General features: G+C 29.0%; 1 protein-coding gene across 5 annotated transcripts in view; it reads left to right on the top strand.

Annotated features, from left to right (window-relative positions):
• The window catches only part of LOC103576070 (rho GTPase-activating protein 21), a 121,982-nt gene that overhangs the window by 21,578 nt on the left and 85,929 nt on the right, over nt 1-14,475 (top strand). For all 5 annotated transcript variants that reach the window (XM_008556099.3, XM_008556102.2, XM_008556103.2 and 2 more), the window contains exon 2: nt 9,338-9,399. In XM_008556099.3, the coding sequence (XP_008554321.1) occupies nt 9,349-9,399 (51 nt within the window). In that variant the 5' untranslated portion in view covers nt 9,338-9,348. The remainder of the gene's footprint in view (nt 1-9,337; nt 9,400-14,475) is intronic.

The raw sequence follows: 14,475 nt of genomic DNA, 5'->3' as shown, positions 1-14,475 counted from the left end.
AAAAAAAAATTTTTCATTTTTGCGGGCAAAATGGGGTACCACACGGAAAGAAAAACATAGGAATTTTTCCAATTTTACTTAGAAGAAATTCCCTTGTTGACATGGCAAATTTTGCTTTATTGACATGGTAAATTTTACCACGGAAAAATGGAAATATAACCATATTTTATAGGAATTTTACCCATATATTATAGGAATATCTTTCATGTTGCCATTGCAAAAACTTCCATGCAAGATAGCAATTTTTCCCATGTTGACAAGGAAGAAAATACTCCAGTAACATGAGAAAAATTCCTATACTGACATGGTAAAAATATCCATGTTAGCATGGGAATAATTCCCATGTCAACATAGGAAAAATTGCTATCTTGCATGGGAAAAGTCTACAAGAAGATAAAATCACTAAAATACCAAATATTTTGGTCATTTTTATCATTTACGCTTGAAAGCGATAAAATAGGGATATGTGAAGGTTTCAACATTTACGAAAATAGAATTTCAAAGTTACCGAAAAAATTTTGTGTAATTTAATTTAAATTTTTTTGTAGCACCTACGAATCAATCAATTTTAATTGTACTTAACAAATAACAAATTCAAAGCAGATGAACTTCGAACAGATTACATCCAAAAGCTACAAAATATTTTTACTATCATTGTACTTCACTTTAATTAAAAAGATGCCATAATGATTGATGTTCTGCAATTACATTCTTTTTAAATTTATACATTTGACTTACATTTAACTTGCCATTAAATACGGTTTGTATCTTGACCCATATTTAATGTTATGAAAATTTGAAACCATCAGTTTATAAATATTTTACTTTTATATACATGGTAATTTCTACTTTGTTACCATGGGAAATTTTCCCATGTTGACATAGGAACAATTCCAATGTTAACATAGGAATGATTCCAATGTTAACATGGCAATTTTTCCCATGTTAACATTGGAATTGTTCATGTGTAACATAGTTATTTTTCAAATGATATAGCAAAATTTACATTGTCACTATAGGAATAATTCCTAAGTTACAAACCAAAATTTACCATGTGACATAGCAACAATTCCCATGTTGACATAGTAAAATTTACAATGCCAACAAAGGAATTTTCCCCATGGAAAATTGAGAAAATTCCCATTTTTTTCTTTCCATGCGCCTAAGAAAAAGAAAAAAAATTTCTGGATTTTAAATGGATTTGATTGAATTACATTTTTTTGTAAGTAATTTACATAGAGACAAATTATATTTTACAGACGGAAAAAAAGGTGCTTTAAAAGAACAAAATTCTGTGGAAGCAACAGGACAAAATTCTGTTGCAGTAACAGGATAAAATCCTGTGGAATCGACAGAATAAGAAAGTAGTTTCGTGCACTAATTTTTATAGTCCTTATAATAAAATTTCAAATTTTGAACAAAAAAAAAATTTAATTTACATTTAGTTATACTAAAAGTATAACTCCAGAGATTTTTTTTTTAGTATATTTGAATTTTTTTTTTTCAAATTTTGAAATTTTATTATACAGACTATAAAATTAGTGCATGAAACTAGTTTCTTATCCTATTGATTCCACACGAAAAATCCTCTTGCTTCCACAGGATGCGTCCTACTGCAGTGTCTATTTTTTTTCCGTGTATGATTATTGAATACAATGGAAGAAAAAAAAAATTTCAATAGTTTTTATCATAAAACAAAAGTCATTAACAATTTTCGACTGACACTCCGTTTTTAAAAAAGTTTAACAAAAAAAAAAAAATTGAAAATAATACTCAATTATATTCACAAAAGTGATTTTGGAATTTTTAAAAAACATTTAAAATATAAAATTTTGGGGGTAGCCCGTTTTGCCTACCCTTCCCTTTCCCCTAATACTAGTGATGCCTATGTATATATTTACATATATTGTATACAGAAGTAACAATATAAACTAAATAAAATACATTGTAAAAATATTTGTAAACTTTCTCGAATCTTTGACGCATCATTCATTTATTTTATCATAAATCTATGTATTAAATTCACAAGAAAACCTGTCAGTAAATTTTTGTTTAGTTTGTATAAACAAGTATAAAAATATATATATAGTGATTGTTGCACAATAATTGTAAGTGAAAATCGTAAATCACGATAGGTAAATGAAAATAGTAAACGATTGTAACATTGTCGTTGAGTGTTGCACTTTCAAAGACAGCGGAGGCGGCCTTATACACGAGACAAAGGTGAGTCACGTAGACCATCGGGGTTAGAATCGACCTTCCGCGGATCTGTCTTTCTTATTCTCTTAGTCTCGTTTGTATTTATATATGTATATATGTATGTTATACATTACCGAGTGTATATACATCGAGTTTGGTGCAATGGATAAAAGAGACTTAGTGCACCCACACTTGATAGTCTACATATGCAAAGAAACGTGTGGGCGAGACACACACGATTGAGGGAGAAAGTGGCCTCCGGCTTTGAACGAGCTCGTTGCTCTGCCTAATCGTCGATCGTTATCCATTCCAAGAGCAATTGCCGTTTTTCCTTCTCGTGTACACCTCACGCCGCGGCTATACTATGAGTATAGGCTAGTATATAGTAGTTCTCCTCTCGATAAAGTAATTAACGCGGTCTACACTAAGAAATTATACAAGTTTATGGGAACAAGAAAATCACCTTAGCCATCACATGGCTCGACGATGTTGTTCTTCTTCTTCTTCTGTACTTTGATATCTAATTTTATTACATTTGTATGTTTTACATATTTTTATGTACACCTAAATTTATTTGTATACCTTTTCATCTATTATTAACTTTAGTTATATTATTCTCACAGAGTATATATTTGTACATATTTGTATGTAGGAAATGTTTGTAAATTTATATTAAGTGCAATATGGAAGACGTGGAAAAAAAAAACTATGGGAAAGTGTATTCTAAATAAAGAATTCTTAGGTAGTAATTTTAAAACCATTAAAACATTCATAAAATACATATAAATATATACAAGTTGAATAGTAACGAGGAATAATAAAATATAAAGAATAGCTGCACTTGGTCTTGCGATAAAAAAATAAATCTCGGTAATTTCACTTTCCTTTTTGTTCTGTTTTTTTTTTCTCGGTCATTTCATTTTTATTTATCTTTATCTTTATAGTTATGAATTTTAATTGTTTAGTGTACAGTAGCACAAAGCTAACTCAATGCGGTTATATAATTTGTTAGACACACAAAGCCGGCCAATGTCGAATTAGTTTACTTCGTTGACCTTTTATATTATCAGTTTAAATATGTTATTGTGTATACATACATACAGACATTCATTCATTATTATTATTATAATAATTATTGTTACTCTATATATATGACATGTATCAACATGTAAGGATGTGATATATGCGGAGGTAATTTCTAAAATATTCTATATCTGTTATCTTCCTCACCTCGAGGCATCTTTTCCTTGAGTATCGCTCGACTTTCCGTCACGATGTTTCATGGCATAGAAAGTTATTTCCGTAGAGGCAATAGAATTCACAAAAGGTAGCAACTGCAAAGAGGAAGATGAAGAAGTCAAAAAAAAAAATTATATATTTCTATATATATATATAGATGAAGAATAAAAATATATATAAATGTTTGAAATGAATATAGAACGATTTCTTCGATCTTCCAGTGAATATCTATATTTCTGAGAGTACTTACAGCTATATAACATTCAGCCTCTTCAACTATTTCTGAATACCTCTATTTACTACAAGAGATTTATTGTCCGTGAGAATATATATATATATATATATATATATATATATATATATATATATATATACTTTTAAAAATGATTTTTTTTTATAACTGTAATGTTGTTTTGAGATTGACTTGGCCAAACTTCCGGAGTAGAGATAAAATGAGTTTGGACTAAGTAACTAGTGTATGTAAGGCACAGAACTTGTTGGTCCGAGAGAATTATATAGCTTGGTCATTCACCCGCATCACAGTAGCACTCGTGCAAAATTCCATGAGTCTACATCGTTGTTCGTTCAACCAAAGATACTTATATTCTCGAGAAAGAGTAAAAACGATCATCCTCACTAGAGAGATAGCCTGGTCCAGGAATTTTAGAGTGAGGCTATAAGGTTTCTTTGGGACAAAAATATCCCGCTCGGGTGCAGCTTTTGTGCGTACACGAGACTCTCAAGAATTCGTGCTACCTATTCTACAGTGTGGCCATACCAAGTTGAAGAACATGAAAAATACAACATAATAAAAACCGGGTCAAAAATCGTAAATTAATCTTCAGCAAGTTTTTTTTTATTGCTGACTAAAAAAAATACTGAAAAATTTTACTTTCTCGTATACATAGATTTATTTATGTGTAATCTTTTTATAAACTTTTTTAAAAAGATCAATTTATTACTGCAAAAAAAATTTTAAGTTTTAAATGATTTATTATAGAAAATAAAAAAAAAAAAGATTTCATAAATTTTAAAAATAATCTGAATTTATGAAGTAAACTCATTAATTAGATCAATTTTTTGGTGTTAAATTTCAACACCGAAAGTGTTGTAAATATTCTTTACCGGTGTTAAAAAAATTTCTCAGTGGTAAAATATTTTTCGGTGTTGAAAACTAAATACTATTTTACTACAGTTAAATCGTATTTTTATTAATTATTTAAATTATTAGTGATTGAAATGACGGGCGTAAGAGTGTGTAATTTTTAAGTACATACTAAAATTAAACTTTCTTCCAGATAATATTCATTAAATTTTTATATTTTGCATGACTCTTAAAGCAAAGCATTAGGGTGTGCTTTACGATCGAAAAATTAAGTTTGCCTCTTTTTCTCTACTGTTTTTACTGTTTTACTTTTGTTAGTTCACGGAGATTTACCAAATTACATATCATCGGATAGGGAATTTAATAAGGATTAATTTTATTACGTACAAAAACTAGTTTAATGTATTAAATAACTAAAAATCATCAAAATGTAAAAAAAAAAAAAATTTCCCGTCAAGCGCAGTAGAAAAAGTGTCCGTAACCCGTAAACACAAAAACTCGAGAAAAAAAGCCATTACTTAGATCACTTTTTTATTTAAAAGATTATTTTAGAGCCGAACAAGAAGTGTGTCATAAATGGTCATTAAATTCAGCCCCGTTTAATTATAATTAATAAAAAGAACTTAACTGATTTTGTATATCTATGTATGGTTTTTACATATACTTCCGTCACACCAATCGCGCCTGCGCGAAAAAATACATCTGACTATTTTTCGGAGCGAAATTTAAATTTCTAGTGTAATAGAAAGGAAAAAAAAATTATCTTTGAAACTTTTATCGTACATTTTTCATTTTTTTGCAAATGAGCAATAAGAGTTGTGCATTTTTGAATTTACTAAATTTTTTTAAATGTGATACATTTTTTTTTTCTACTTTCTATCCGTGGAATTTTTTTTACTTCGATTTAACACCGTCTACACCGCTGTTATTTAATTTTAACACCGTTTTTTTTAAAGCGTATAAATTATTACTGGAAAAAAATTATATATATTTTAAAAAATATTAATTAATTTTGTTTGAATGAAATGTTATTTAACATTCACAATTGTTAAATAAATTTCACAAGAGCTTATTTTTTTCCATAAAATCATGTATCAAAGCGCTCATTATAGCATTTAAATATTGATGATTCATTTTAGAATAGAAATAGTATATATATTTATTTTTGTTTGTTAGTATTTGTTTTGTTGAGTAGAGTATCCTTGGTATTGAAGTGAGTTTTGGATCGTACATTCGTTGGTTCATTCGTTTAGAGTATTGTGTGCTGTGTCAGGTATCACAAAGTAATGTAACGTTTAACAACACTAATGATGCATTCGAGGCACGTTCGTTTGCGAAAGACTGGATATGTTCGTGCACAAACGTATTTTGTGTTCACTGTGCCAAACACGCTGATTAAGCTAAAAGGTACATGGAAGAAAAAATAATAATAATAATGATGATAAAATGAATAAGAAGAAGTAAGAATACGAGAGCCACGAATAAGAAACAGAAGCAGCATCATCTTCTCTACCTGACTCAGACAAACTATACCTGGGATCGTGAATTTAGGCCATCCAGGATACACCAATTACCTTTTAAAAATTTATTCCGTTGTGGCAACAAGTCAAACTAACCCAAAAAACTCGAGTAATCTTAAACAATATCCCTCGTGAACCTTTTTAAATTTTAATATTTTTTATCTGTCTCTTTATAACGCAAAAAAAAGGTTTTATCTTGAATAAAATCTTGATGATGAGTAAAGAGTCAACAATTTAGGACGTCAAATGGACGAGCTGTCAAGAAGTGAAAGTAGCGCGTGAAAGTACCATGTTTATCACTTCATTGAGAATCATTTATCGAATGATATTTTCCAAATTATTATTTAAGATGCATTTAATCCTTACATTATTACTATGATAACACATAAAAGTTTATATCAACTTTCTATTTAAATATTAAATTTACAAAACACTTTATTAGTAATGCGATAGCATATTATTCAAAATTTTTTCTACTATTTACTTATTTTTTCTTGTTGTTGCTGTTGTTTGTTTATTATTATTTATTATTTATTATTACTTATTACTATTACAAAACAACTTACTTGCTTGTTTATCCTTGAAACCGTACTCAGCACTCGACATTATTAATAATTTCTGTTGTTCACCATCTAAGTAGTCTTGTCTATGAGATATCTCAATTTGTTTTACAGAGAGAATTATTCTGATAATTGTATATACCGACATTTACATCATCATTGGAGGTCTTGAAATTTTATTTTATTTTATGATACAAGCTAAGTACACTACTTTTAAGAAACAGTGGGTGAGAGGCATAAAGTTACTCTGTAGTTTTTGTTATTTTTTTTTTAATCTCAAGTCATTAAATGGTTTGAACAGTTTATGCCTGTCACGACAGTTTGCTTAAAACACCTTAATGCAAAAAGTTTATTTTATCTAAAGCTATGTATAACTTTATAAAAATAAACAACTTCCCCAGTTACAGAAAGTCTGCATCCTTTTTTTTTCTCAAACTTTGTTTAGTTTTTCATTCTTTAATTTATACTCACATCAGAAAAGTATCAAGTTGAGTCATTTTTTTATTTCCATATGTAATTTATTTCTCATTCAAGTGTGATGTAACAGTGATAAAAAAACAATCTCCTGTTAAGAATGATTTACTGCAACATGACAAATTACATTTCATAAAAAAATTTTTTATAACATAACATATTTTAACATACGACTGATGACTTTCAATTTATATGGAATTATCTAATAACAAATATTATACATACTATATATTTAATTTTCATGCTTGGTCACAATTTGTTACATAATATGTCATTATTCATTGTTTCTAAAAAATTAATTATAATTATTTATCAAAAGATAACTTTCTTACGGGTAATGTTATCTATACATGGAGAAATTATTCGTGTTTGAAATGTTATGGTGTCATAGTAATGCCGGACTATGTTGGCCACGTCGGAAATTTAAATAAACACACTGTGAAAAATTTCCATTAAATTTTACTATGGGTGTATTGTAACCCCAGATTATAAGAAAACTGGTACATAATTTACAAGTGTCCCTTAGTAAACGTATGCGCATAGGTCCCAATCGTGTAGTCTGCGCATACGTTTACTATGGGACACTTGTAAATTTTGTACCAGTTGTCTTATGGTCCAGGGTTACAATGCACCCATAGTAAAATTTAATGGAAATTTTTCATAGTGCACATGCAGAAATTATTAAGGCTAGTAAAACTTTCAATGGTTACAGTAATTTGTGATATAATCACTATCAATTTTACAATGTCCATAGTAATTTTTCCATGTGTTTATTTCTATTTCCGAAAGGTGGCCAACATGGTCCGGCTTTACTATAACACCGTAGCATTTCAAACAAGAATAATTTCTCCGTGTACCCGTATCACAGTAAAAAATATTGTGTTAAAATCAACACAATCTGTATGTTAGAAACGGTCTGCACAAAATATGTGTTAAAGTTTCAACACAAAATTCGAGTAATATGAGAAGTAACTTCAACATTTTTTAAATGTTAATGGTGAGACGAAAAAATGTTAACTTGAAAATTTCATTTTTGTACCATGAATTATTTTTAGGTTATCAAAAGCGTAAACAATTATTATTTAACATTGAACTATTTTGTGATAGTAAACATGATCCTAAAATTAGTAGACACTTAACAATTTTCGAATTTTTTTATCAACGAATCAATTATGAAAAGAAAAAAAGAAAAATATGCGCATGTAGAAAAGTAAAAAAGTAACAGATGCAATTTTTTAAATATTTTTTATTTTTTAAACTATACGAATCATGAACTTTGTTAACTTAATTTTTTTATGTCCAATTGAAAATAAACAAAATAAATGTCACAAAAATCATAACTAACGAAGAAGAACTAATGCTTATGGCGCTTCCCGCGTGAATAGAAGGAAGACATTTTTTTTAACACAATTCAACTGTCGCTTCAACATTTTTTTTGTGTTGATTTTAAAGTAACACTGAATAAATGTTGATAATATCGATTTTTGTACTTAGGTAACACTTTTAAAGTGTTGAATAGTAGATCGATGAAAAATTCAAAAGTAACACAGAGAATTGTGTTGATTTGACATAATAATCAACACAAAAAATTTAACTCGGACCGTTTTTAACACAGATACACAATATTTTTTACTGTGTAAAATTATTTAATGAAAGTTGAAATGAATTTTATTTAAAAATATTTAAACATCAATTTAATCAATAAAATTTTCTTTATAAATTTATCCCCTCAATTTATAACCATTATTGTATGGATATTTGGCGTGACTGTTGTCGAGTAAAGCAGCAAAGTCTCTTTCACGGTAATTGGGGAAGATGGCGATCAGCGACCAGTTGTTGATTTATAACGTATTCATTTACATATATATATATATATAGAAAAAGAAGAGAAGGCTTATTGTGCTCTTTTAGCGTATTTGTACGTAAGTAAATAAAGAGAAAAAGAGGGAGATAGCTCTAAAGTGAATGAGAGTAATTCCAATTAAATGCAAATTATTAGCGTTAATGCGGCCTGTTAACGATGTCCCAATGGAAATTGAAACTGTTACAAAATCATTAACAATTTAAATGAAAAAAAAAAAAAAAAAATAACGAAATAAATTTACGTTAATTTATATTTATATTTATTTTGACATTATTAGTCATTATAGTTGGCAAACTATTTTATTTATTAAGAATATTCCAGATTCAAACAAAGAAAACAAAGAAATATGACAATGGGAATTTTTTTTTTCTTTCAGATTGTGGAGTCATGGCAGACGATCGTAACATAACCCAGGGGGTTATTACCCCAAAGCACTCGGTAAGTACAAACCTTTTCTTTCTTTCCCCTTTTATATTTTTATTCCAACCCATAATAATAATATATACGGAAGTCCCTAGACATATCGTCTAGAGGCCTAAAGAGTAAAGAAATGTTTGACTATATAGCACTACGGTCGTAGTGTCGTCTAGAAATTCTAATACTGTGAATACTCAATATACTTTTTTCACAACTTATGAGTCATTGCGTTATTACTCTTCTTACCCCTCGCGTTCATACTAAATTCCTTCATCCCCAACGTGTATATACATTACACAGTATCATCTATGATGCATCCGCGTCTACCCCTCAGTAGACTTCTTTCTCAGCCGTTTCTCACCCGTTATACGAGATTGAATGGACGTACGTTAGAATTTACGATCTTGGGGTCAGAGGATAGTAGACCAAGGGTGGATTTTATGTACCAGGGACTCCAGTATCTGTTACACAGTTAAACACTACGGATGTATATTGCAACGTTTTACTTTTTAAGATTGATCGTAATCGAAAACGACAATTTTTATCCAAAAAAATATATACAATTGTATTACGTGATTTTTTTATCTTGTGATATTGTTAGTGATAAATTTTTTTGAGGATAACATCTATAAGGTAAAATTTATTTTATTAGTATGGATTATTTTATAAATTTTAATTTCTTGTATTACATTAATTAAATAATTAAATAGTAATAAATCATTAACATTTTAATTTATTTAAATATATAATTTAATAATTTTGATAATATGCCAAGTATCAGCACATGAATTATTATAATACTCATAAAACGTTTTAGACGCGTAGGCTGTGTAGTGTTAAACGAGTTATACTGTCATTTAGTCGATTATTCGTACTGCCACCTACTTACCCACTTAACTTGGCTCATAGCCATGCATTTGCAAAAGTAATAATAAAATAAAAATTATAAATAATAAAAGAAAATAAAATATATCTGTATATTTTACCATTGTATCGATTTGAATTTACTTTCTACCGATAATGTCGATAATAATTAATATCCTGGTTTGAAGCCAATGAAATATTAATTATCGGTTCCTTCGATCTCTCAATAATGGATTCATCCGCCATAAATGTTAACATATAAATTAATGTTCACCATCTTATAATAACGAGTATAGACCGATAAATATAACTTGTAATATACAATATGAATAACTAGTATTTTGTTGAGTTTTATATATAGATATTTATATGAGGACAAAAGCTAAGGTTTCGCCGGAAGTTTAAACTAAAACCTAACCTAGTCCCACAATGATCTTAACGATCTAAGATCTAAGATGGACAAACAAGCACGTATGTTATCCTTAGCAGTATATAGCTGTTGCTGCCGTTTAATATTTCTATCTTTTTCTTTGGCTAATTCAACGTCAATTATTCATGATTTACGAGGCATCCGGTCGAGTGGCTGACTCTCATAACTCCAGCGAATTTCTCACTGTACACTACATACACTAATTTTACAGCTACATCCCCAATAGGTTACGTATATACTACATATAGGTTGTTATGCTTTTGCTCAGGAGTTTAACATTTTCTGATTAAACTACTAGGTTTTATGTTTACTATACTCTGATATCCCAGGTCACGTTATACCGTGATTATCTTTTGAGGAAGTACCACCACCGGCATTTAAGTATACCATAATATAGAGAAAGAAAAGAAGCTTTAAACTCTTGGTTGATGTTAATATTTTACTACCATACTTTTCTTATTCTCATCTTGCTGTTGTTGTTGTTGTTGTTGTTGTTGTTGCTGTTGTTGTTTATCGACATAACTGAGCAATTAAAACAAGTATGGGATAAATCGCAGCAATTGCAACGACCTGATTTAGGTTATAAGTTGCTAGACACCGCAAAGTCTATGGTTATAAAGCAAATGCTCGATGTCATCCGGTTACAGTGTGGGTTGATGCATTTCTATGTAAGTCTACTTGTAACTATACTAACACACCGTTATACATGTCATTTGGTGTCTTGGTTATAAAGACGACGTGGTATGACCGATCGCGCGTATATATACTGCTGCTGTTAGCTGTTAGCTGTTATTGCAGCTACGTCAAGCTTGAATTACGTCCCCTCGTGATTCAGAGCATCCTGCTAGATGCATGCTGCTGCTACTGCTGCACATAGATCGGTCAGGAACGTGTTTCGAATAGCGGTGTCGAGACGACGGGAAAAACATTGTTGTCGACCAGTTGATGTGTCTTAATTCGACGTTAGAACATACTTGATAAATTTTACTTACTTTATATAGAATAATAAATTCCACTGCATTAATATCACAAGTATGAGAATTACACCCTCGTTAATATGTACATAGTTTAAATAATTATTTATCTTGACATTAATATTTATTACTTTTCTTCTCATACTTCAGCTTCACGAAAAAAAAAAGGCGCTGCAACAGGACGCAGTCCTGTGGGAGCATCAGGACAAAATTCTGTTGCAGCAACAAAATTTTTCCTGTGGAATAAATAGGATAATGACCAAGTTTCATATACTAATTTTTTTTTTGTCCGTATAATGAAATTTCGAAATTTGAAAAAAATTTCAATTTAAAAAAAAATTCTGTTGCAGCGCCTATTTTTTTTCCGTGTTGAGTATAAAAATTAAATATTACATTTAATCATTACAACCCGGGTCAAAAATAAAACTTGATTTAGACTTGGTTTACTAAGTCGAATTTTAGAGCTGTTTTTCACAGGACAAACTCGAATTTTTTTACGGTGATATGAAATTCATTGAGTTTTCGCCTTGGTTTAGACTTAACTGGCTTACTTGGTCACGATTTAAGTCGAAAAAGTCTAAATCAAGTTGGAATTAACTTGGTTTAAACTCATTCGACTTCAATTTCGAGATGAAAAAGTCAAAACCAAGATAAAACATGAAAACACATTTTACACTACAAAATACTTCTTGCTTTTGATAGACTTAGAGTTGGGTTAGCCTAAAGTAAGACAAATAAATAACTTTTTTTTGATTTGGTTAAGCAAGTCAAAGTATAAGGTGAATTACTTTTGTGCTCGAAGTAATAACAAAAAAATTCAAGCTAAGATAAAAAAAAAGGTGTAAAAGTTGACAAAAATTAAAATCAAGTCGAAAAAGTCGAGATCGTATCGGGAATTGTCGGCAAATCGATAGCTTCAAAATAAAATAAGGTGAAGCGAACCTGAATCAAGTTTTATTTTTGACCCGGGTATATAAATGAATATTGTTAAAATATATCTAAATAATGCTTGAACAGGATTTAGTAATAAACTAAAGCTCAAGAGGTAGTCGAGGTTGTGTGTCAGTTTCTATGGTGTTTCATCTTACCCTCCACCAGTTTGTCAGATCTTAAACACCAGTTACAGAGGTAGTAGCCGCGCGGCATCGAATTAGACACGTGATATAAACGTACATAGTAAATCCAAGATTAGGATATAAATTCATTTCAATTCATTCCATTATCCCACAACAAGAAATGTAGATATATAAATTTATATATGAGCCATATAACAATTTATACCCTTTCGGATTTACACTTTTTATTTGTAGGTATAGTCATACAAAACAATACTACTGAACATGAAACTGTTTTTTCAATGCGTAAATTTTAAAAATGTGTTTTTTTTTTTTTTTTTTTTTTTTTTTTTTTTTTTCTCAACTAACACTTGTTCAAATATACATTTTTCAATTCACTAGTGTACTCAAGTATATTGTAATATATAAATGTATATACACATAAAATAATTTCTATATTATTCGAAACCAATCTATTGTGTAAGTTAAGCCAATACATTTTGTGGTTTTATATGAAATATTAATCCTACTGAGAAGCTTTCACTGGGTTATAAATTTTTAAATTATTGTTATTATTAATTATAATGTACAAAGTATATAAAAATTTGATTAAAAATAATTTATGAGGTTTAGTAGCAGTATGACATTGCACTAGGTCAATTTATACTTTGTTTTATACCATCGATAGTGGTTGAAACATGAGTTTTACGTCTTTGGTGGGATCCCATTACAAACAAGATAAATATAAATAAAGTATATAAATCTGTGTAATATATGTTAGATGATTTTTAAAAATTAAATTTTATGTCATAAAAGACAGAAAAGTTGCTACTGTGGTTAGGTTATTTTTATGCTTAAACATTTACTTTCACCCGACGCTTGATGATTTTATTATTATTATTATTATTATTATTATTATTATTATTATTATTATTATTATTATCTAAGAAACGGTCATTGACCCAAAGCAGCTGATAGATCGTTTGATTAATCACCTTCTGTATCACTAGTTACAACTAAAATCATAAGAAAGAGAGTACACAAGTCTAAGTTTGTTTGGTTAATTTGCTTGTTAGTCAATTTCTCGTGAGATAAACTTTGAGTAAATAATTTTAAACTACGTCCTATTCCAGTTCACTGATATTGTGTATAAGTAAGTATGTAAATATATACGTATGTATATATATTTATGTAGTGAGTCTACAAATCCGTCAATAGACAATGTAGTTTACATTCCAAGGAATGTCGCCAATTACGAGTAAATCCAGGTGGCCAGACGCAAATCAGTCAAGTTAATGGGTAGACTGTAGATGTTGATGCTCACAAATCTGTCAATTACATTTACATATTACATTTTATTTTAATCTCATTTTCATAAACTTTGTACTATTATATTTTATTATCTTCTTACCAGCTGTTTATAGTTGTTTTAAATTTGCATTCATTATTTTTTTTCTTGCTTAATAAATCTTTTTTCTTTTTTTCAACAACCATTTATTTAATATTCATCTGTACAAACATTTTGAAACTACGTGTGTAAACAAAAATAAATTATTTTTAATTTATGAACAAGTGAAATAAAGTATTACTTTATTCTTCATTTTTTTATTAATTTTTAATTAAAATTTAGATGAAACTTAAAAATAGAATACAGAGCTTTGTATAATTAATAAGATAAAAAAATAATCTATGCTAATAAATAAAAATTTCTTAAGTGCACTTTACTTTATTATTTTGATAAACCTCAAACTGAGGCCACCCGTAACACCATCAG

The sequence above is a fragment of the Microplitis demolitor genome, chromosome 3 (assembly GCF_026212275.2).
Source record: "Microplitis demolitor isolate Queensland-Clemson2020A chromosome 3, iyMicDemo2.1a, whole genome shotgun sequence".
NCBI lineage: Eukaryota > Metazoa > Arthropoda > Insecta > Hymenoptera > Braconidae > Microplitis > Microplitis demolitor.
This window is presented reverse-complemented; position numbering and strand designations above follow the sequence as displayed.